Source organism: Amblyomma maculatum, chromosome 2 (genome assembly GCF_055883805.1).
Source record: "Amblyomma maculatum isolate TAMU_Amacu chromosome 2, ASM5588380v1, whole genome shotgun sequence".
Taxonomy (NCBI): domain Eukaryota; kingdom Metazoa; phylum Arthropoda; class Arachnida; order Ixodida; family Ixodidae; genus Amblyomma; species Amblyomma maculatum.
Window position 1 is genome coordinate 225,532,196 of NC_139345.1, and position 21,690 is coordinate 225,553,885.

General features: G+C 46.5%; 1 protein-coding gene and 1 pseudogene across 2 annotated transcripts in view; one reads left to right on the forward strand and one right to left on the reverse strand.

Annotated features, from left to right (window-relative positions):
• The window catches only part of Bap60 (Brahma-associated protein 60), a 149,910-nt gene that overhangs the window by 78,248 nt on the left and 49,972 nt on the right, over nt 1-21,690 (reverse strand). For both annotated transcript variants that reach the window (XM_084595830.1, XM_084595829.1), the window contains exon 5: nt 1,025-1,286. In XM_084595830.1, the coding sequence (XP_084451956.1) occupies nt 1,025-1,286 (262 nt within the window). The remainder of the gene's footprint in view (nt 1-1,024; nt 1,287-21,690) is intronic.
• Nucleotides 6,381-9,574, forward strand: LOC146201416 (uncharacterized; annotated as a pseudogene).

Consider the following 21,690-nt stretch of genomic DNA (forward strand, 5'->3'; position numbering starts at 1 on the left):
GGAGCCACGATCGAAATGCGAAAGGAGGAGCGGCACCGCCGAAGGAGGAGAGAGGAGATGGCGCTACTTTTAGCTTATTGAGGGGCTTTAGGCACAACAACCCTTGAACCCGTAACTGCACTCACGTGCCGCGTAATCGCTTAGTGCGATAGAGTAGCGAGCGCGGAGCGACCGCACCCCCCAGCAAAGAAGGTAGCAAGGGTGGGCATGGTTTCTCCATATTCTTCAGTATATACGTACCAACACAACGCGGGTCGAAAATATGAACTTGTAGAAAGATTTGACAGCTGGCGCAGCTTGTCCAAACACGTCAGCTTCGCGCTCAGGCACCAAGTTTTGAATGCACGATAGAGAATGTACTGGTACGTCGGCGACACAGTAGGGGGGAAGTACGAGAACGTACCGGTACGTTCGTGACAGCAAGAGGGTTAACTCCTCATAGACTATTACACATCAATCAACTGCAAATCACTAGAATCCCAAATTACCAAGATTTTTTTTTCATGCAGCCCCCCGACACATGGTGCAGAGGTGCAGACAACTGCAGCTATTACTACACTACTACTAGGAGCTGTATTAGCTATCGTTTAATATTTGTTTTCTTTGCAGTTTTATGTCGCATGAAGTCAAATTATTCAAACAAGTGCTTGAAGGCTGCACTGACTGCAATACCAAGGTGCTGTGCTATCCGCTTTTTGCCCACAGCAAGATGGCTGCCATTGGCTTTATGCCAGCCCATCGGTAGATATGTTCAAACATCGTTGCGCTTTTTAAAAACTTAAACATGAAAAACGACACGAGACACACTGGAACGCAAGATCAGTAGATATAGCAGTCTTCCCCTCCAGCAAATTTTTATATCCTCCTAGGATGCGACTAGTAAAATGTGGCTAGCATAAGGGCTCCAATTTGCTGCAAAATGCAGCAGGCACATCGACTCGGTCAGATCGTGCATGACTTTAGATAAAAGCTGATCTGGTTAGAAGCGGTGACACTGTTATGACCCGTCCCGTGACATACCCACCTTCATTGGGCGCTTGAGGGCCTCCTGGATGTCTAGTCGCTTGCGCATGATGGTGAAGTCCAGTTTGCGCTCGAAGGCTAGTAGGTCCATGTAGGCTTGTGACTCAGGCACCAGGTCCCGCACTCGCGGAGGGAGGATCTTATCGGCCAGCTTTTTCTTCTTCTTTGGGGGAGGGGCACCGCCCCCACCGCCAGGGGGTGGGGCTCCACTGCCCACAGCTGGGGGCGGCCCACTTGCAGGCCCCGCTGCTCCCAGGCTGCTCCTGCAGGATGATTGACAAGTGTCTAGCCTCGGCAGGACCCAGTCGGAATAGGCCAGACATAATAAAACACTGCTGCAGCAAAAGACTGCCCTGAAAAATTATGGGGAACCCTCTTTATGAGTATCTTGCAATGGTCTGTGGCTTCTCCTTGCACTTCGATTTACCAATCTCGGGCTGGCTGGCAGAAAGTTTACTTTTGACAGGAAGTGGTGCCATGGTCACGTGAGCTGGCGGTTACTGGAACCACAAGCTGGTCAAGACTATGTTCACGATGGTGGCGATATAACTATAGTGGTAAGGTGCAATGCAGAGGAGCTGTCTCGAACTGCTCTCTGCCAATGTCAAGTCAGTTACATTGCTCAGAGATGCTTTGTGTGCAGCAGCATGTCCCTGCAACCAGTGCGAACTGCGGAAATAGGCTGCTTTGATGTGAAAGTTAACAGGGGCGGCTGAAGACAGTAGAGAAGCAAAGAAGCCTCCCCAGACTTCTTTGCTATCGATGTTCAGTGCCTTCCCGGGGAGAAAGAGTATTCCTAGGTAATGCGGTCGACGGACCCCCTCACACTACAGTGATAACACTGATCCAATCTTCTTTCTGGGAACATTGCGTTCATAAGAACTGGATTTGAATATGTAAAGGTTTATTGCGTTCATAAGAACTGGATTTGAATATGTAAAGGTTTGGAGCCCAACCTCTAGGCTGTGCGACGGGGGTCTGGCGGTGGCACCGACCTGCGCTCTAGTCTGTAGTTTAGTGCAATCGCCCAAAATTTTAAGATGAGCTCTCCGCTCCCTTGGTCGAGGGGTTCTGAACCAGTCCAGTGATAAATACTTTTGTGCCACCTCATCCAGGGACAGAGGCATCTAGATTACCCCGATTGCTCTCACAATGCTCTGCTGTACTAAACTTGCGAGATTGTGCCTTTACCCAACAGTCGAACCTCGATATAACGAAGTCCTACTTGCAGCCAAAACATTTGTTAAATCGCAAATTTCGTTTCGTCAAGGTTCCCATGTTTCAGATATCCAAATAAAGTAGCAGCCTCGCGGAAAACTGCTAGTAAATGGGAACTTGTAAATTACGAATTGAGGAAATAAGCAAAAAATTCTAGCAATAAAAGTGCTAACAAGGGTACTGGATGTTTTGTATATCAAGATGATAATGAAGATAGCAGACAGATGCAAATGCACCATTTTTCTTCATGTGAGCAAAGAGCGAGCGCATCGCCCATGCCGGCGCGGCTATACTTTTAGGCGGCAATCTTTTGTTCGTGCCTCACGTACACATACCGTATTTACACACGTAATGAACTTGCCTCCCACTTTTACCACCAACTTAAAAAAAAATGCATCGTTAGAGCGTCCCTCGGTTGCGCGCCGTCCCAGTCCAGTGTATTTTTTGGCAGGGCGCCAAGATTCTGCGCAGCAAGAGCTTCACGGTGTGCAATCGCTCCGTAGTGGGGTAAGGGGGGAACTTGGCAGAGAGGCTTTGACAGGAGTGCTGGCGCTCATCGAGTTGCTCAGTGCCTTATCACACAGCGATTGAGGTGGGCGCTGCCACGAAATCATTGAAAAGCGTGCAGAAGCAAACGCCTTTTGAAGCGAATGATGCTAAACGCTCGCGTCACAATCATGCTTTCTTTGATGGCTGATTAAACCTCAAACTGAAGTCGGGCAAATGCAAAATGCGGTATGCCCTGGCTAAAGTTCTCATCCCATTGTCAAAATAGCTGCCGATGCATGCATGCGATGCGCAAGGACTTCGCTAAATCAAAAGTGCAGCGTAAAATTAGTTGATCAAATTGCAAAAAGGAAATACAAGGATTTCAATAGGACAGGAATTGGGAAATAAAAATATATTTGTTACATCACAAATTTCGTTACACTGAGGTTCGACTGTAATGACATTTTTGCTATTGCTATGCATAAAGCCAGCACTATTACAACTTCTTTTGCCTTCTTGGACACTGGTTATGATTGCAGAGACCGCAAATGCTTCCCCTTGTCCATGACGCCTGCCTTAAAGTCTCACCTGCATGCTGTGTTTTTGTACGCCACTAGTTTGGGGGCTGCGACGAACATAGTCATGAAACTGCCCCTTTTCGCGCAGGCTTTCCTGCTATGGACCCTCGCTCTGCTACATTCCTACTTTGGCCTCATCTATTCCGCCACCGCTTGTTAACTGGGTGAGGCTGCCATGCAGCTTCCCATGAACTTGGACAGGACAGCACAAGATAGGCTGCCACATCCAGCTGGCAACCAAACATTATTGTCACCACAGGAGCTTTGCCTCCCCTACAAATACCGCTTCCCCACTGGAGGCATGCCGCTACGACGATCATGAATCCGCCCCTTAATGCGCAGCCTTTCCTGTCATGGACCCTTGCTCCACTACATTCCTGCTTTGGCCTCATCTATTCCGCCACCGCACAACTCGGTGAGGGGGCCACGCAGCTTCCCGTGAACATCGACGGGACAGCAAAAGACAGGCCGGATCTGCCACATCCAGCTATAGTCGAGTACTCTGTCTGGCAACCACACAGTACTGCCATCACAGGAGCTTCGCCTCACTTACAAATACCGCTTCCCCTCTGGAGCCACTCAGGGCATGCCACTGCGACACCCCTTTTTTTACGAGGGTTAGTTACTTCCCTCATGGCAGTTGTCTCCGAACTAGTAGTCCTTTCTTGGTCGCAGTCTCATGCCCCGATGACCTGCATGATTGTTGTTGCAGACTACTGTGTCTGTCATGCCGCTTTTGCCTCAATGCTGAACTAAATACCGGACCTTCAAATGATAATCCACCTGCATTGCTTGAATCTTTGCAGACACTGTCCCGTCTAGAATAGTCCCAAACCATTGTTCTCGCCAAACTCTCGTTCCAAAGCTAATATAGAATGTATGGTCGTCAGCCTGTCCTCACGTGTCGACACAATGAAAAAAGTCGAGTTAATGAACTGAAAACCTCAGGCTCTCCTTGCAACTTGGAAACAAGCATCGAAAAATTTTCCGCGGAAATCGAATCCCTTGCCGAAAAATGTGATGACACAAAGAATTGTGTCCGCCGGTCCAATCTGATTTTTTTCAAAATAAACGATTTATTTATTTATTTGTTTGTTTGTTTGTTTGTTTGAGTATACTGCAGGCTCAGTGAAGGATCCTGGCAGGAAGGACAATAACTGCAAAACAAAAGGCAAAGCATAAAGTATAAAAACATGAAGATAAAATTTAAACAAGTACAAAGCAAGATGCAGAAAAACAGCAAGTCATTGAATGGCCTTTTCAAAGGTATCAATGTCAAGAAGTGATAATAACGGTGGCTGCGCAGGAAAAAAAAACATTTCAAGATGTTAGTTCTGGCAAAGTAAGGTGTTATTAATTCGGTGTGTGTTTTCCTTGTTGCCCTAGATGTTGCTGATTTAAGATACAAATCAGAACCCATTGATAATTTATTATTTTTTAGTAGAGAGGGACGATTATTCAGAGCAGGCATGAAATATTTGTCCTAGGTGGGCCTCAGTCCAGGAAGCCATGGACCCGAGCCATCTCCAGAGTCTGGTCGACCAGACTATGCTGATCATCCAGGCTATGGCTTGACAGCTGAGTCTCTTCGATTAACTCCTTGGTGGTTATGGTCCCTTGCATCCCCACACCAAGAGCACTGATTTTGCGTGAGGATCCCAAACAGTTTAGGTGTTATAGTATGCCAACTGTCACAAGGAGCTTGTTTTTAACATGTCTAAAAAAACAAAGGCTACGAAAGGAAGACGAGCATACGGTGTCAATATGTTTATTCCAGCTAAGTTTATTCTAAGTGATTTCTATTCTTGGACTTCTGAAAGGTTCCGGGTGGGAAGACTATATGAAAAAGAATTACTTTCTTTTTGTTAGTGATCTGCATAAATACTGTCTCGTCAGAATTTAGTTTCAATCCCCTATTATTACACTATTCGCTAATACTATGTAGGTTAGAATTAAGTAAAATCTGGTCCCTGGAACACTAATTTCTTTATACAGAACATAACCTAATTTGAGCAGGGTGAGTAATAATGTCATTATTATAGATAAGAAACAGTAGTGGCCCAAGGACACTGCCCTGCGGGACACCGGAGATTACTGGAAGTTGGCTGAAACAGTGACCATCGATACTAACATATTAAAATCGTTCAGATAAGTAAGCTGAAACCCAGTTAATAATAAATTCAGGGAGACCAATAGTTTCATAAGTTTACTGTGCAAAACTAAATCAAACGCTTTCTTAAAATCTAGAAATATGGCGTTTACTTGGCCGGAATGGTTAAAAACCTGTGCAAAATTCTGAACAACAGATGAGAGCTGGCTGACTGCAGAAAAGCCTTTCCGAAATCTATGATGGAAAGCCGATAATGTGTTGTTGTCGTCAAGAAATGTTTTTAATGTAATTAGCTATAATATTGTTACGTGGTGGCATGACAAGCGATGTAGCACGGCGACACAACAGAAACAGAACAACATGATGACATGACGATAAAATATGCTTTAAATGGCCAGCGGGCCTGGCGCGAGCGCTCCGCCCCGCGCCACTGCCCGCTTCATCATCTTCATAGCATTACCCGGGGCCACCGAGCGATCGTTCCGATCGATTGCTAGAAATCCAATGCATGACGTGACGATGAACACAGACAGAGGATTGGGACATGAAACGCTGGACACCCCAATGAATGCGAAGATGGGCAGAATGCTTGCACCGGAGCATCAAGTCCAATCTTCACCGTTTGCCGAAGGCCAAGGCTCATGGTCACGCCGAACGGCTTGGGCGGGGGTGCTGTCTTCGCTCGAGTGGTCATGAGGTCGCTTCGTCGTGGGGTCGGTAGGGTCGGCTTTGGGCTCTTCCTGGTCATCGTATGTTGTGGTCAAGGCACGCTGTAAGAGTAGTTTAGGTGAGACGAGGCCGCGAGATTCTGCTTGCGCAGAGCTTCAACAGATGGCGCTCGCAACTATTGCCCTATTTCGGGCTATTCATGTTCTTTGTCTGCCGCGACTTGCTTCTGCTTTCGTGCTCGTGTTTAATGAAATCTGGATCTGTCTGATCAAGTTATTTTATACAGCGGTGTCATGGTGAAGTGTTTCGTGCCCTTTTGTAATAGCGGCTACAAATCGTGCAAGGAGAAGTACTCGCTTTTCAAGCCGCCGGACGACGAAGCAAGGCTTGAAGCGTGGCGGCGAGCAATACCTCACAAAGATCGTGTAGCGCAAAGAACCGATCGTGTTTGCGAAACCATTTTGCTCCCCACTTCATCTTGAAGACGTGGTCAGCGGAAATTGATGGCCACGTGTTAATGTCCGGGAAGAGAAGAGCTGGCGTCACAAAAGACGCTATTCCTTCTATCTTCGTAGGGGTGCCGAGCTACCTCTCCAAGCGGATCAAGGATCCTCGCAAGACAGCGAAGCGACTGTCTAATCGTGTAGCTTCAGTCTCTCAAAGCAGCAGCAGTGGCGTCGGATCAACATTGAACACCGACACAACTCTCCCTGCGGCAACCGCTCCTGATGAAAACGACGTTGCGTCATTTTGTGAGACTGTCACAGTTAGCTCACCATTTGAAACGCTCTTCAACGAAGCAGGAAGCATTTGCCTGCCTCAGCATTCGTGGGCAGTGCATCGCACCGATGCTGCAGGGGTGAAGGACATTGTGTTTATTGATGCACCGGTAACACACAGGCAAAGGGACGGTTCTTCAGAAATTTTAAATAGAAAGACTTTGCATGTGAAGAGTGACCTGACAGTTCAGGCGTGTGTCTTCGGCAGGCCTATGGATTGTGCTGCTGTTGGTATAAATTCGGTTGCCGCATCGTCATCTGAAATTGAAGTTATGCTCCAAACTATTGATAGCCTTAATATGTGCCTGGGAGGGCCGAGTTTGAAGGACTTTCTGAGTGTGCATCCGGAGTGGGCTTCCGTCGACTGCCACAAGAGATGGAGACACAACAAGTGCCTATTACTGTCACCTGGAGGTGTCATATGTCATCACTGCCGCAGTCTCGCCGACACCTTTAGGTTGCATGCCGACCATCAAGCTGCAAGAGCGAAACAGGAGCCACCATTGAAGCGCATTAGGCTTTCTGTGCCACCTTCCCAGCAGGAGAAGCTCAAAGCTTTGCGTCGTGCAAAACCAGCGTTGCAGCAGTCAGGAGTGCGGCTTATGAAGCGCAACAAGCTCTTGCAGATACAGGACACCAGAACAGAGCTAAAAAAATTGCAGGAAGAAGACGTCAGAAGTAAACTGCAAGCCACCAGCTTTTGCTAGAGAAATGTATTTCAGCTGCCCGGAGCGCAACAAAGAGAAACCGGCGATACACAGATTACTGGATTCTGTTGTGCCTATCGCTGCACATACGTAGCCCTGCTTCGTACGCTCTTTTACGAAGCAATGATATTTTGCCTTTGCCATGTGTTACTACTGTGTGGAAGTACTAAGCATGGTGGGCCTGAAATGTGGTTTTGACGATAACTTCTTTTAAGCCTTGAAGGTGAAAATCTCTAAGAAGACTCCTTTCCAGCGCTGAGGAATGTTGATAATGGATGAAATTCAAGTAAGAAAAGAATTGGCTGTAAACTCGAAAACGATGACCTACGCCGGTCTCGTCGATCATGGGGAGAGCGACAACCAAAGCAATGAGCTTGCAGACCATGGCCTTGTTTTTGCATTTTCGCCTTTCGGCGAAAATTATTTACAGCCAGTGGCTGTGCTTGCATCAAAGGGGTCAACAAAGGGAACGCTCCTTGCTCAGCTTTTGATTCAGTGCATTGTAATTTTAGAGAAGGCCGGTTTGTTTGTCGACGGAGTTGTGTGCGATGGCGCTTCCACGAACCACGCAATGTGGAAGAAGCTCGGCATCAGTGGCGCGTTGGGACATGTCGTTAATTGCTTTGCACATCCAACGGACGTTTCAAGAAAGGTGTATGTTTTTTCTGACGCACCTCATCTCTTTAAGTGCATTAGGAACCGTCTGCACGACAAAAAAGTTCTGAAGAAAGATGGCCAATTTATTAAATGGTCGTGCTACGACGCTGTGTTTGTTGCCGACAGCAAGAACACTGGAGCGCTTCGAGTCTGCCCCAAGCTCACTTACAATCATGTAAACCCATCCAACATGCTGAAGATGAGAGTAAAGCAGGCCACACAGCTCTTCAGTAACTCTGTTGCCAAAGGAATAATGTTTTATGCTCGCAGAGGTGCGCCAAAGCTGGCTAATGCGGAATCGACAGCAAAGTTCACACTTTTTCTGAATGACCTGTTCGACACTCTAAACCGCCGCTACCCTGGAGAAGGCATTCGACTAGGATGCAGAGATTTCACTACTCTCCAGACTGCATGTGATTGGCTGGACTCATGGGAACAAGAGGTCATAAACGATGACATTCCAAAAGACCTCTTTCTGACCCAGTCGACTGCCGAAGGTTTGCGCTTTATGCTGAAATCTGTCCTACAACTTTCTAGATACCTGCTACAAGACTGCGGTTTCAAGTATGTGCTGTCGGCCAAAATGAATCAGGATCCGTTAGAATGGTTCTTCGGTATCATCAGACAAGCGGGAGGACAAAATGAACATCCGACCTTTCCCACATTCTTGCAGCTCTATCGCATGCTAAGCATGTATTCTTTGCTAAAACCTCCACAGTTTGGAAACTGTACAGCATCCGAGAAGGGCCAGACTGCTGTTGTAACTTTGGCGGATTTGAGGGAGATATACAAAAGTTCGGATGAGCAGCGCCTGAACAAACTGCAGGAATTGAAGTAGAAGCTTGATGGGCTAATTGACGAAGGCAGCTGGGACTGTGAAGATGTTTTTGAGCTAGACGACTGCGATGCAGCGGTTGAAGACTGCATAGTTTACTACGTTACTGGCTTTGTCTCAAGAAAGCTTGCAAACGAGGCCTCTTGCACGGATTGTAAGCAGGCGCTTGAAGGAACAAAAGGGGTGGCAAATGTTCCTGAAGCCGAGCTGGTGAATCTCAAAACAAGGGGCAGGCTGACGCACTCTAACATGCATCTTTTTTACCTTTTCAAGTACTGCGAGGAGAAGTTTGAAAAATATGCGAGTGACAGGCACGTGTTCGATAAGACCATTGATGCTGCGCTGGAAAATTTCCAGTTTACATTTCCATGCAATCTTCATAAAGAAGACATGCTTGCGAAACTGCTCCACTATTATATGTGCCTACACATGCGTCAATATGCAGGCAATTGAAGAGTCAGAAGGACAATAAGAGGCAGGATTTGCGAAAATTGTCAAAGGTTGTATGAGCTCGTAGGTAGGGACGAGTGCAATGGTGTTGAAATTTACTTTCTCGTGTTTATTTTTTTTCACCTTCATTTCCAACATCATGGTTACCAACTCACCCAATCAGCCGTTCTTCTACAGTTCATTAAGGAGACCTTTCGCGACTTGTGTTTGTTTCAGAAATTTTAAATTTGTATAAATAAATTACTAACGTGACATTCATGCACTGAAGCGACTTGTGATCTGTTTTTTTCTTTTTTTTTTGGGGGGGGGGGGGTAGGAATTTAATTTATATTTTCGTAAAATGGCGGTAAGACTGGTTGGGATGGGTTCCTGTATCCTGTATTTCTCCGGTATCGGCATGAGGTTGGTCCCTTAGAGGACTGTTCGGCGTATCTTAAAACTAGTAAAGTTAAGCGGTGCAACATGCATGAGGCGCATGAGGCGACAGCCTCTGGCGATCCGTCGCGCTACGCGGCCGTCAACGCCTGTCGTTGCCGTTAGTGCACACCGCACGGAGCGACGGAACTTGACGAGAGAAAGGCACGTTTTTAGCGCTGCTTTGTAACCGCCGCCTCGTCGTTCGGTCAGGGGGAGTGCAGTTACGCCATATCTCGTTCATTTCTAACCCTAGACAGCATGAAGTACGGTAAAACACTCATGGAACTTTTTGTAACGCGTAGCGATAAAAAAAAAATAAAAGGTAACAGCGCAGCAGTGCGATACTACACTGCGATGCTGACTTGCATTGCAAGCAGTGACCTTCTCCTGCTCCTTTACAAAATTAACAATATTTTTTTTTCTTCACTACCTTACTAAGCTTTTACTGAACTGTATCGATGCACTCATAAATGCAAGAATAAGACGAAGTGGGCGTCTGCAGATTCTTCACTCAAATAGGACTAGGAAAACAAACTTCACTTACAAAAAAAGCCAGGATGGAAGTTCAGTACCCCAATAAAAGCCTTCTGCGATTAGCTGCCACGCTAGCTGCTTCCAGGAGACACGCGAAATTTTCTAAAAACGCAGAAGCTGAGCGACAGCGATGAGCGTCAATGTTTTAGTGCCCTTCAGCCCCTCACGCGCGAGGCATGCGGCCGCGAATTCTCGCCTCATGTGGTTGAGGTTTAGTGTGACGCGTGCAATGCAACACAAAATGTGGTGCTTTATTAACACTCGTGCCGCCAATGCCGTGTCAGCTTTGCCTTCTTGAGCGGCACTTATGTTGGTTTTGACGCTCTGCTTTAACCGAACTAAAATTATTCTTGTATATAAAGCATAATTTACATCCCCAAAGCTAAATACTAGAGGAGAAAGGTGTAAGGCGCATAATGACAAAGTGGGGCCAAATGCATGCCGACAGCACCCATAGCACTAACGTGGCCCGGCCGCTCGCGGAGCGGGCCACAATTGCTCACGCCATCTGTCGGCAGCCCTCAGAAGTAGAATTCTTCAGCAGAGGGCTGGACGCGGCCGTTCTCTCACCTAATCTACTCTTACACTGTGGATCAGGGCTGGGGACGAGGCTGGGGACAGCGGCTGATCGGGTCTGAGCAAAAAGGGCTGGGGCAGAGCTGGGCGGCGATCTCCACGGGCTTTCGGCAGATGGACCAGGTGTATGGTTGGCTTCGACGGTGCAAGGCGAGGATGGGGATGAACCGCACCTCCAACCAAATGTTACGTGGTGGCATGACAAGCGATGTAACCCGGCGACACAACAGAAACAGAACGACGTGATGACATGACGATGAAATATGCTTTAATGGCCAGCGGGCTTGCGCTCTGCCCCGCGCCAATGCCCGCTTCGTCATCTTTGTAGCAATATGTTCAAGAAGTTTGCAGCATGATGAGGTCAACAATATGGGGCAATAACTGTCAAACAATGCAGCCTCACCGGCAATGAAGTCGCCCATAAGTACAGTATACTGCGTCTTACCTTCCACATAACCACAAAGTAAAGAAAAACACACACGACACGGACAATTGCTGCACTCACAACTGATTTTATTTCGCCAAATAATGTAAATAATTCGAACTTCACGGAACCGGGAAAAATTTGCGAATTAGCAAATGGCCTCGAAAAAAACAGACAAAAACCATTTGCATTACGGTAAATTTATTATATTTACTTGCGTAACGAACCCACTCACATAATGAACCCACCTGCCCCCGATTATTGCCTAAGAACTATAAAAAAAAGGCGTAAGTCGTTAGCGTGTCCCTCCTATCGCACCATCACAGTCCACAATGCATTTGCATCGTCCCGATCCACACATTTCTTGGCAGTGCGCAAAGATGCTGTGCAGCGGTGTGTTTACCGTTTGACGTTAGCTCCAGCCAGGGGGGAAGAGAACTCGGCAGAATGCCAGCGCTTGCCCGGCTGCACAAGCCTCGTTTTCAGTATACTCTGTCATGCCACGGGTGATGGGTGCCGTCAACTGCCACGCGCAAAAGCAGCAAGCACCTTTCTAAAAGCCGGTGTCATGATCGCGGCTGATCCGTATGCTTTTGTTGAGGACTGATGGGTGGATGGATGGATGCTCTCACAAAAAAATAGAAATAAGATAAGAATAAACAAGTTTTTTTCGTGTAACCCGTAGAGCCCGTCCGAAGTTATAGCGCTTCATGGGCGTTAGCTGGGGCCACACCGACAGTGCTTATCCATATTTCCGAATTAACAGGGCTCGAATTAAAAAGTATTTAGTTGCGACTTTCGGAGGTTGCGCGGAAGAGAGAGCAGGCAGCCACTACTAACCCTCCGCGGCGAGGTCATGGCACCATTTAGGCTTTACCACTCTTGCATGGTTTTACCTGGTGTCATCTTCTTCCCTGTCTAGGACGTGCGCAGCCTCTATGTCGTTTTTTTGCGGAGTTTTACTTTTTTTTTTATTCCCATGTGCTGTGCGGCAAGCCACCCAGACGCGGCGGAGCGTAGTTCGAATTATCCGTAGCGGAACTGACTCGCGCTCGAATTAACAGGTTTTTTTGTACACATCTCTATGGAGCTTGGCCGGACCAAGCAGTGTAGTTCGAATTATCCGAAAATTCGAATTATCGAGGTTTCTGATTCCCCGTGGATATGCGCACAGGAAAGAAAAAAGGAAGGACACGTGCCACCCGTCCACATGAAACATTTTTCAGATTCTGCTTTGTAAAAGTGAACTGAAATATCACTTATGCAATAATCACCCTTTTTCTTTACACAGTAGAACCCTGCTAGAGTAACCTCGGATATATAGTAAAGTAAAACAGAAGTCACAGTTCATCTTCCTTAGACAACTGTACTTTTTCCCCCTTTATAGTAAAGATATTTTTGGTAAAAATCAGCTGCGGCGACAACTCCCATGATCTAACATCACCGCCCATGCACTACCTATAATCGCGAGAAAAACAATTTTCTGTATTTCAAAACGAAAATAACACCAAGTGTCCTTTTAAGTGGCTTTACCATCAGGCTTAGCAGTTCTCAGGAGAAGCCTACTTTACGAAAGCCTTGGAGCCCTGAAGGAAAGCACTTAGCGCATAGGAAAAAGAAGAAAAAAGCTGTCTACAAACATGGAAAGGAAGCAACGCGGTCCGTTCAGAAAGTAAAGGAAAGTAAAAGTGCACCAAGAAATAGTTAAGGGGAAGAAACGGGCCAACATTCCCAGCACTGTGCAGCACAAAGCATGAGGGAGCGGTGGCAAGAAGTGAAGGTGCATCGTGTGCAGCCTTGCAGCACTTGACTGCCATGCACATTTACCATTTATTGCCTTTTAAAAGACAGAAATAGCAAAAAGTGACACTATGTTAATGAAAGGTTTTGATTTTCACATAAAATCAAACTTGGTTGTATTCGTAGCCCCGTCCTAATGCTTAAGAGGTACTTCCACCAGATGTAAAAATTTTTACAACTGAAAACAATTGCATGAAGAGATGATAAGAGAGAGATGGAAGCTATTTCAGAGTGTTTTTTTCATTAAGCAACAATACGTGTTCAGTAAGTGGCTATTCAACTACCAGACAGCATCTTCAGAACCATGTCATCACCAACAACTGATATAGTAAAGACCCTGATATAGTAAAGATTTTTGCTGATCCCAGTGACTTTACTATAAAGGGGTTCTACTGTATTGTAAGCTTCCAGTAGTTCACGTGCAGTTTGATCTCTAATTTGTGGGGATACACGTATATCCCACTGTCTTTTCTAACCAGCGATGAGCGCGGCTGAGTCACGAGACGACGCGCACGTGCCAGGAGAGGGTGGGGATAAGACACTTAGCGTTTCCCTCGCTCCCCAAACAATGCTGCGACACCACAGCATCCCGCTGGTAACCCAGGGAAGGGTAACATTCCAGACGTGAGGAGGAACGACTTGCTTCTCTCGTCTGGTGCCGAGAAGCAACCGATTACTTCTCCGAGAGGGATAAAACCGCGGTACCCGGGAGAGGAAGGCCTTCTTGCCTCGCCTGCACCCGGAGACCCTGGACGGATAACCTTGACCCTCCCTACCGGTGGACGACTACGACGACCTGGTGAGCCACCCGAACTATTATGTTATCGGATAGAACATTCTTCCACAGTGTGTGTTGTTGATTTGCGTTAGGGTTAATAAATTGTTACCTAGCATGCCCAGTTCGTTGCCTATTTCGTCCGGACCTGCTGTGGCTGCGACTTTGCGACACGGGTTGGGGACAAGTGTCGCGTACGAGTAACGCCTGCGTGCAATTGGTACGGGAGCTCGCCTACCCCGCCGGCTGTGCGTAGTTGTGACCCCATAACTTTTGCCTAGAATCCTTGCGCCATCAAAATGGGGCGAACATTACTGGCAAGACCTGCAATGCTTAACTAAGTTCAAAACTTCGTTGTTCTCTAAATTTCTTTCATGCTGCCTCAATCGATCGTTGACACATCTGCCAGATTGGCCAACAGGTTTTTCCGCACGACAGTAAAATTTCATATACCACTCCCGACTCGCACTGTACATGAGGCTTGGTATGCTTTTTCCCGCATCCAGCTCCTTACCGGAGACACGAGGGCATAGTTGGCCGAGTTTTACTGGAGCCGAAAAAACGAGCAGCACCTCAAACCTGTTCACAACTTCCTTCAAGTTATGCAAGACTGCGTGCAGGTAGGGGGCACTTCCGGAAGCAAAGTGAGCTCATCTTCGTGGTCGTCACGCTCTTTTTTATATTTTTCAGGAGGATCTCGGCAAAAGCCGCCCCGGTAGGCTGAGGATAGCCTGAGTCCAAAATTCTTGCCAATTGGCCGTCAAAGCTGGTCTGCATTTCATGTTCGCACAATTTATCTAGTGCAAGTTCAAGGCACAAGTTCACTCTGCAGTGATGGAAGCAGGCTCGAGCATTTTGGAGCAGCTTTGGGAGCAATAATAAAGCCATTTGGAGCAATGAAACGAGAATTTTGGAGCATTGGAATTACAATTTGGAGCAAGTTTCTAAGGTCTAACACCTCTGATAATTGCAGTTTTCTCTTTAAACTCATTAGTCTGGTTCCTGCAGTTCAATGCCCCTCACTCATCTCTGGCAAGACAAGCAGCCAAAGCATTTAAAGATATATAACACAGCCTGACAACAACTTGGAACAGACTAGCAGCAAACGTAATGCTTAACCGAACACTAAAGCCTATTTTGGCATGCGCTCAAGCAGTGCCACTAATTTACATTAGTGGGCACAACATTTGCGCTCTCTAAATCTTTTTTGCTTCACCACAGGGACGAGGACAGAAGCGGAGAGAGACAGAACAAGGTGCTCTAACTATCAACTGACAAAATTTTATTGGGACATGTAATATATGTGAAAAAAAAAACCCAAAGAAGCACACAAAGGAACAAAAAGGCAACATATGTGCACTCCGGTCCATGGTTACAAGGCTCGTGTCAAAAGGGACCTGGTGTCAAACGGAAAGAGGCCAGGAAAAGGAGAAGTTCGCCGTCATCCCGTACTTTCACGATGTTACCTGTGGGCTTAAGAAGGTGGCTCGGCGTTACGACGTGAACATGGCGTTTTCGTCTAGAAACAAACTAGGCCGAATATGTGCTGCTATCGAGTGGAAACACACTCCACGGATGAAAATGAATGGTTGTGGTGTGAAGCACTCTGATCCGTGGGTGGTATGTGCCTGCGGGGTGGTTTACACCATTGTGGAGGCATTTAAAATAAAAGAGTCATCCGACAAATGTATAAGCGCGCCGTCGTTACTGCTGCTTGAAGCTGAATTTGACTATCTCAAACATGTGATAAGGTGATATGGTTTGACACCAGGTATCTTTTGACACCAGCCTTGTAACCATGGACCAGAGTGCACATGTGTTGCCTTTTTGTTTCTTTGGGTGGGTTTTGGGGTTTTTTTCACATATATTACATGTCCCAATAAAATTTTGTGAATTGATAGTTAGAGCACCTTGTCCTGTCTCTCTCCGCTTCTGTCCTCATCCCTGTGGTGCCACACCAAGATCAATAATAGTTCATCATTCTTTGCTTCAGCAATGTTGGGGCTCATTTTTAACACCTTGGCATAGGCCCTGTATGGCTTTCCAACACTCCTGAGATGCTTCCTAGTGATTGACACCTTTGGTGTACAGTCGAACCCGATTATATCGAACCCGGATATATCGAATTTTGGTTATATCGAACTCACGAAATATCCCTTTGAAAATCCCATGTAAAAGTAAAGGAAAGCCGCGTCATATATCGAACTCAATTTCACCGGTCGTTCAATATATCGAACTCTGCCCCACGCACTGGAAAGTGTGCCTTCCCCAAACACGATCGCATCACCCTTGGCCGTTTGCCGCGCGACGTTTTCAAGCCACGCGCGGAAGGAATGGGACAGTTCGGCGACGGCTAGGCCCAGCGCCGCGCCGCGCCCATTCCCCAAAGGCGTGCGCATCTGCAGTTGTCGTTTCCCGCGCGCCAACACATGACGTTTGCAAGCCATGTGCGTGGGTGTTCCCATTCTTTTGCCGAGCCATCTCTCCCCTTCAGCACGCGCAACGCATGCGCCAAGCCAGCTCAGCCTGTTTTCAGACGTCGGACGCTTTCTCCAGCGTGTGTTGCAAACCCTCTGCGTGCGGCGGCGGACGTGGCTATGGCGCCTGCAGATGTTAAGAAGCGGCAGGGTGTTTTTTTTTTTCTTTTTTTGCGGGGATGTGTTTTTTTTTTTTTTTTTTCGTTTATCCTTGCATGTATGAATCAGTGAAAGCACGCGGTCAGCTGCTGCGATCATGACGCCCGCCCTAAGTGCGGCGTGATAAATCGAACCAGGCTTGTGCAATCAAGCCATCACGGGCACTCTGCCAAGTTCGCTCCCCGCCACCGCAGGAGCTATCAAAAGCTAAACGCGCCCCGATGTTATCGCTGCGCAGCATCTTGGCAAGCTGCCCATGAGCTGTGGATGAGACGACCGAAACGGACTGACGCGCGCCATCGACATGCAAGCGAAAATTCTGGCGATTTATTCCGCCGCGGCGACACAGAAACATCATTTTGAGCTGCCGCGGTGGCTCAAGCGGCGAGAGGGACGCAGTTCCAACAAGTATGAAAATTTTCGCTCTGTCACTGCCGCTCGCCGCTGAGACCGCTCAGTCGCTTGCATGTGAGCGAGCTGGTCTTAACGCATTTTTTATTTTTCAAGTTCTCGGGTGCAAAAGTGGAGGGTGGGTTCATTATGCGAGTGGTTTGATTACGCGACAAATACGGTATCGTTTTTTCGCATCGTAAGTGCCATCACAAGCCGATTTCTGTATATCGATCCCCTTCGAGTTCGATATATCCGGGTTCAGCTGTATATCAATTCACAACGCTTCAAGTATGATTTTGCCTGCCGCAGGCCTGACAAGATTGTCACTGATAAAGAGGCTCAGAATAACTAATGCAGTTTCTGCAGTTGGGCAAGTTTCCTAATTGGCTCACACTAGTTTGCGCTATCTGCTTCGCTTGCTGCTCTCGCTTTTCTCCACCAGCGATTCAAAAGGCTGGGAGGAGGTACTATGTCACATGTACAGTGCATTTTTTTTTTCACGATTAATTCCCTGTGACTCATACTAAATTTACTTGAGAACGAATATTTATTATATGCTCCATGCTTCCATCCCTTACAAAAATTTGATTTGTAATAAGCCCAGTGCAAGAGGCGTTATATCTTTGCCCCCGGTGCTGTGACATTGTTCCCGTGTTCTGCTAAATTTGATGGCAGAACCTCAAGACAACCTCAAGACAGCCAGTTTGGAGCAGCTTTGGAGCAATATTGCAATTTGGAGCAGGACAGAGTAAATGGAGCAGCACTTCCCCCCCTGACTAGGCTTCTTTTAATTAATTATTTTAAAATGTGCAGAATCATAAGCTAACAATCGTTTCTGCACACGTGATGCGTAACGCCAACACACATGGTCCCCACCAAACTTGATACAAATATCTAAAAACTGAAGACGATTGCTGTTTGGAACTTCGCAAGTGAAGGTCAATCCCTTTTCATGCTGTTTAAAAGCATCTAAAATTCTGTCAACAACAGCATACAAAATCCTGTCTGTTTTACCTTTCCGCATTGCCGATTCAAATTCACAGAAGCTTTCAACTGCCTGGTCATCATGACTACATGTAGTTGCGTAGGATTGCACAACCTTCAGTTTATACCGCTTATTAAACTTAATTAAGATGCCTGCCGCCCTCTCATTTATGCTATAGAATTCATCTATATTACCAGGTATATCCTCATTGACAAGGAGGCCTCTCCGGTAAACCTTGATACATGGTGCATGCCCGTCCTTCAGTACAGTATACATTCAGCCTCCTAACCTCACTAAGCCCTGTCCTCTAGTTCCTCTAATATCACTGCTAAACTAGCCTCACTAGCTAGGGTTCTAGCGTTAAACGTTGCCAGGGTCCGTTTTATCTTAAATGCAGACAACCACTGAGCTCGTGCTCATCAAGTAGAATTACTGAGATGCAAATGTTTTTCAGCCCATTCGACAAGCCTTTTTTCTAGTCCCTTCAAGGCTGAATTAACGAACGTTTACTGTATTCAGCAGTGATATGACCGCTCCACTCGGGTTTAATGCAGGTCCTTCCTGTGTAGAAACACAGTTTACAGAATTAAAATTTATACTAGATTTTCAGTGGAGTATACACTTTTGTTCAATTTTAGTTAAATTTTAGTTACAAATACATTTGAACCCAGATTTATTGAACCTGAAGGGGATCGCAATATAGTTCAATATTTCGATATACAGAAATCTGCTTCAGACGCAGCTTGTAATCGTGAAAATTGGTATCGTATTTGTCGCGTAATCAACCCACTCGCATAATGAACCCACCCTCCACTTTTGCTGCCGAGAATAAGGGAAAAAAAATGGTTTAGTCGGTGGCGCGTCCCTCCGTTTTGGTCATCGCATCCACAGCTCATTTATCGGCAGCGCGCAAGGATGCTGCGCAGCACTAACGTCCTGGCGTGTTTATTTTTTAACTATACTTTTGATATTAGCTTCTGCGGTGGCGGGGAGCGAACTTGGCAGAGTGCCTGTGATGGCTTGATTGCACAAGCCTGGTTCAATTTATCACGTCGCGCTTGGAAAGCTTCTGGAGGGCCGAAAAGGTGAATGGCACCCCATGCCTACTCACAACTTTCCTCAGGTTGTGGACCAACTTGTGCACATACGGCACAGCCTCTTCTTGAGAGACCTCCTTCCTCTGCCTTCTTCTGCAGGGGGCTCTCAGCGACCCGTGTCACGACCAAACTAAGGAACACAGCTGAAGCCAGCCGGCCCAATTGGTTTTCAAAACTCTGGCGCATCTTGAGAACACATGTAACATTTTTCTTTCACAAATGGACGAAGTGCCAGCTAACCATGTTTTTGATGTTTTTAGATACGTTCATAATTTTTTTATTATTTTAACCAAGAAGGGCAGCTCCAACTTTGCTGATACAGTAGACAGTGTCTTATCCCTTTTTAGACATAGAAAAGGTTTGTATTTTATCTTTGAACTGCGTGAAATCACTCTTTTATAGTTTTCAGATTCAAACATTGAGTTCTGTATGGATCAGGTATGTTGGGCATATGTTCCACGTGCTAAAGAGGGACTTCTGCCATTTGACTCCTCACATTCAAAACTAGTGAAAAGGGGTATTGCTTCGCTTTGTCTTGAGTCTGCACTAAAAAAGTCATGTATTCACAAGATATGTCAAGAGTTTTTGAAACCAATTGGGCTGGCTGGCTTCAGCTGGGCTCCCTGGTTCGGTCATGACATAGGTCGCCGAGAGCCTCCTACAGAAGATGAAGGCAGTGAGCAAGGAAAGTACTTGATGCAGGGCTTGTTGATTCATTCTACAAAATTTCAATGGCACAAAAGGCACACACAGGAAGCGACAGAAAGAAACGGAAATGGCGCTCTTACTGTCCGTTTCTTTCTCCCTCTAGAAAAGGTGACCAGTAGCCGTGCCATATGTGCACAAGTTGGCCCGAAACCTGAAGAGAGTTGCAAGTAGGCATAGGGTGCACTCGTCTTTTCGGCCCCCCAGAAGTTCGCAAGCCACTGCCCTCGAATAGCAAAAAGAAAGGAAAAAGAAAAGGAAAGAGGCATGGGTGACCATTCATAAAATGTGCCGCAGGGGTTGTTTATAAAGTTCCCCTCTCTTCCGGTTGTTCCTACATTGGACAAACTGAGCGATGTGTTAATGAGCGAATTAGGAAACATGAATGAAACACAGAGCAATATAAAGAGGGCCCCAATTTACTCCAGTCTATCAGAACCTGCCCTTCACGCATATGTGAACAGTGTTTTTCAGACATGCGGATTTTTGCAAGGAGCAGTAATACGTTAGCCAGAAAACTAATTGAAGTGTTTTATATCGAAAAAAAAAAAAAAGCAATTTGTGCATTAGCACCTATTCAATAAATCTTTATAAGGCACAGAAACCGTTTTTTGAGCATTGCTTATCTTATACAACATGATGCTGAATGTGTTCCTTGCACATGCGGCAACAGTGGTATTTATGTACGTGTTTTCTGTACAATAAATCAGGTGTGAGTGGCGCTCTGTCCCGTTTTTCTTCTCCTGCGTGTGTGTAGTTTTAGTGCCTTTAAATTTAAAATGATCAGCTACCAATAGCCCAACAAGAAGTTCTCATAGATGCAAGAATGAACAACTCCCGCAAAAAAAGAAAAAAAAATCTGCCGCTTCTTAATGTCCGCAGCCATCATAGCTTACGCTACGCTGCACGTTCATCACGAAGTCAAGGATAGACGACTCTAGCAAAAGAAAAAAAAAAAAAATTTGCCACTTGTCAACTCCCACAGCTGCCACAGCTTACGGTACGCCGCACGTTCAGCATGAAAAAGATGGTGGACTCTCGCAAAAAAAAAAAAACAAAAAAACCTGCCGCTTCTTAATGTCCACAGCCACCACAGCTTATTCTATGCTGCATGTTCAGCACAACACAAGATGCGCATATCCACGCACACAGGGTTCACAACACACACTGGAGACATCACGGGATGAGCTGGCTTGTGGGTGCATGCGTAGTGCGGTGCTGCTGCGAACGAAGACCGAGAAAGAGAGAGGAAGGGGAGAGATAAAGCTCAGCAGATGAGTGGGCACCCCCTTGCGCATTGTTTCCCCTCTTTTGAACACCACGGCTGCATTGGCTGTGTCAGCTCCGTACCGGCCACTGCGAAACCGGTTCCCTCTTGCTCCTTCACGCACATGGCTTGCAAACGTCACGTGCTTGCACGCGGCAAAACCAACACCCCCTCAATACTTTAACCTTTAACCACCAACCCCGAGCTGTAATCGTCATGGGAGTTTGTACCAATATCGCTAAAGACGAGCCCCAATCATCCGGCCCGATTTTCTGCTGCTTCCGCAGCCAAAAACAAGCTAAAGTCCTTAAATTGAACTTTCAAACCTAGGGGACGGTAGTTGTTTATTTATTTATTTATTTATTTATTTATTTATAATACCCTCAGGGTACAGTTGTACGTAAAAACCTTTTGCGCTTGTTTGAAGCCGAGAAACTGTCATTTCAAAATTGCACTTCCATGAACTAGGCTGCTGGCGGCGATGTTTCGAGAAAAAGAGATGCTTCTTGAAGCAGTGACAACAGCAGCGTTGCTGATAATATAGAATTGGTGTCGGACAGTGACTC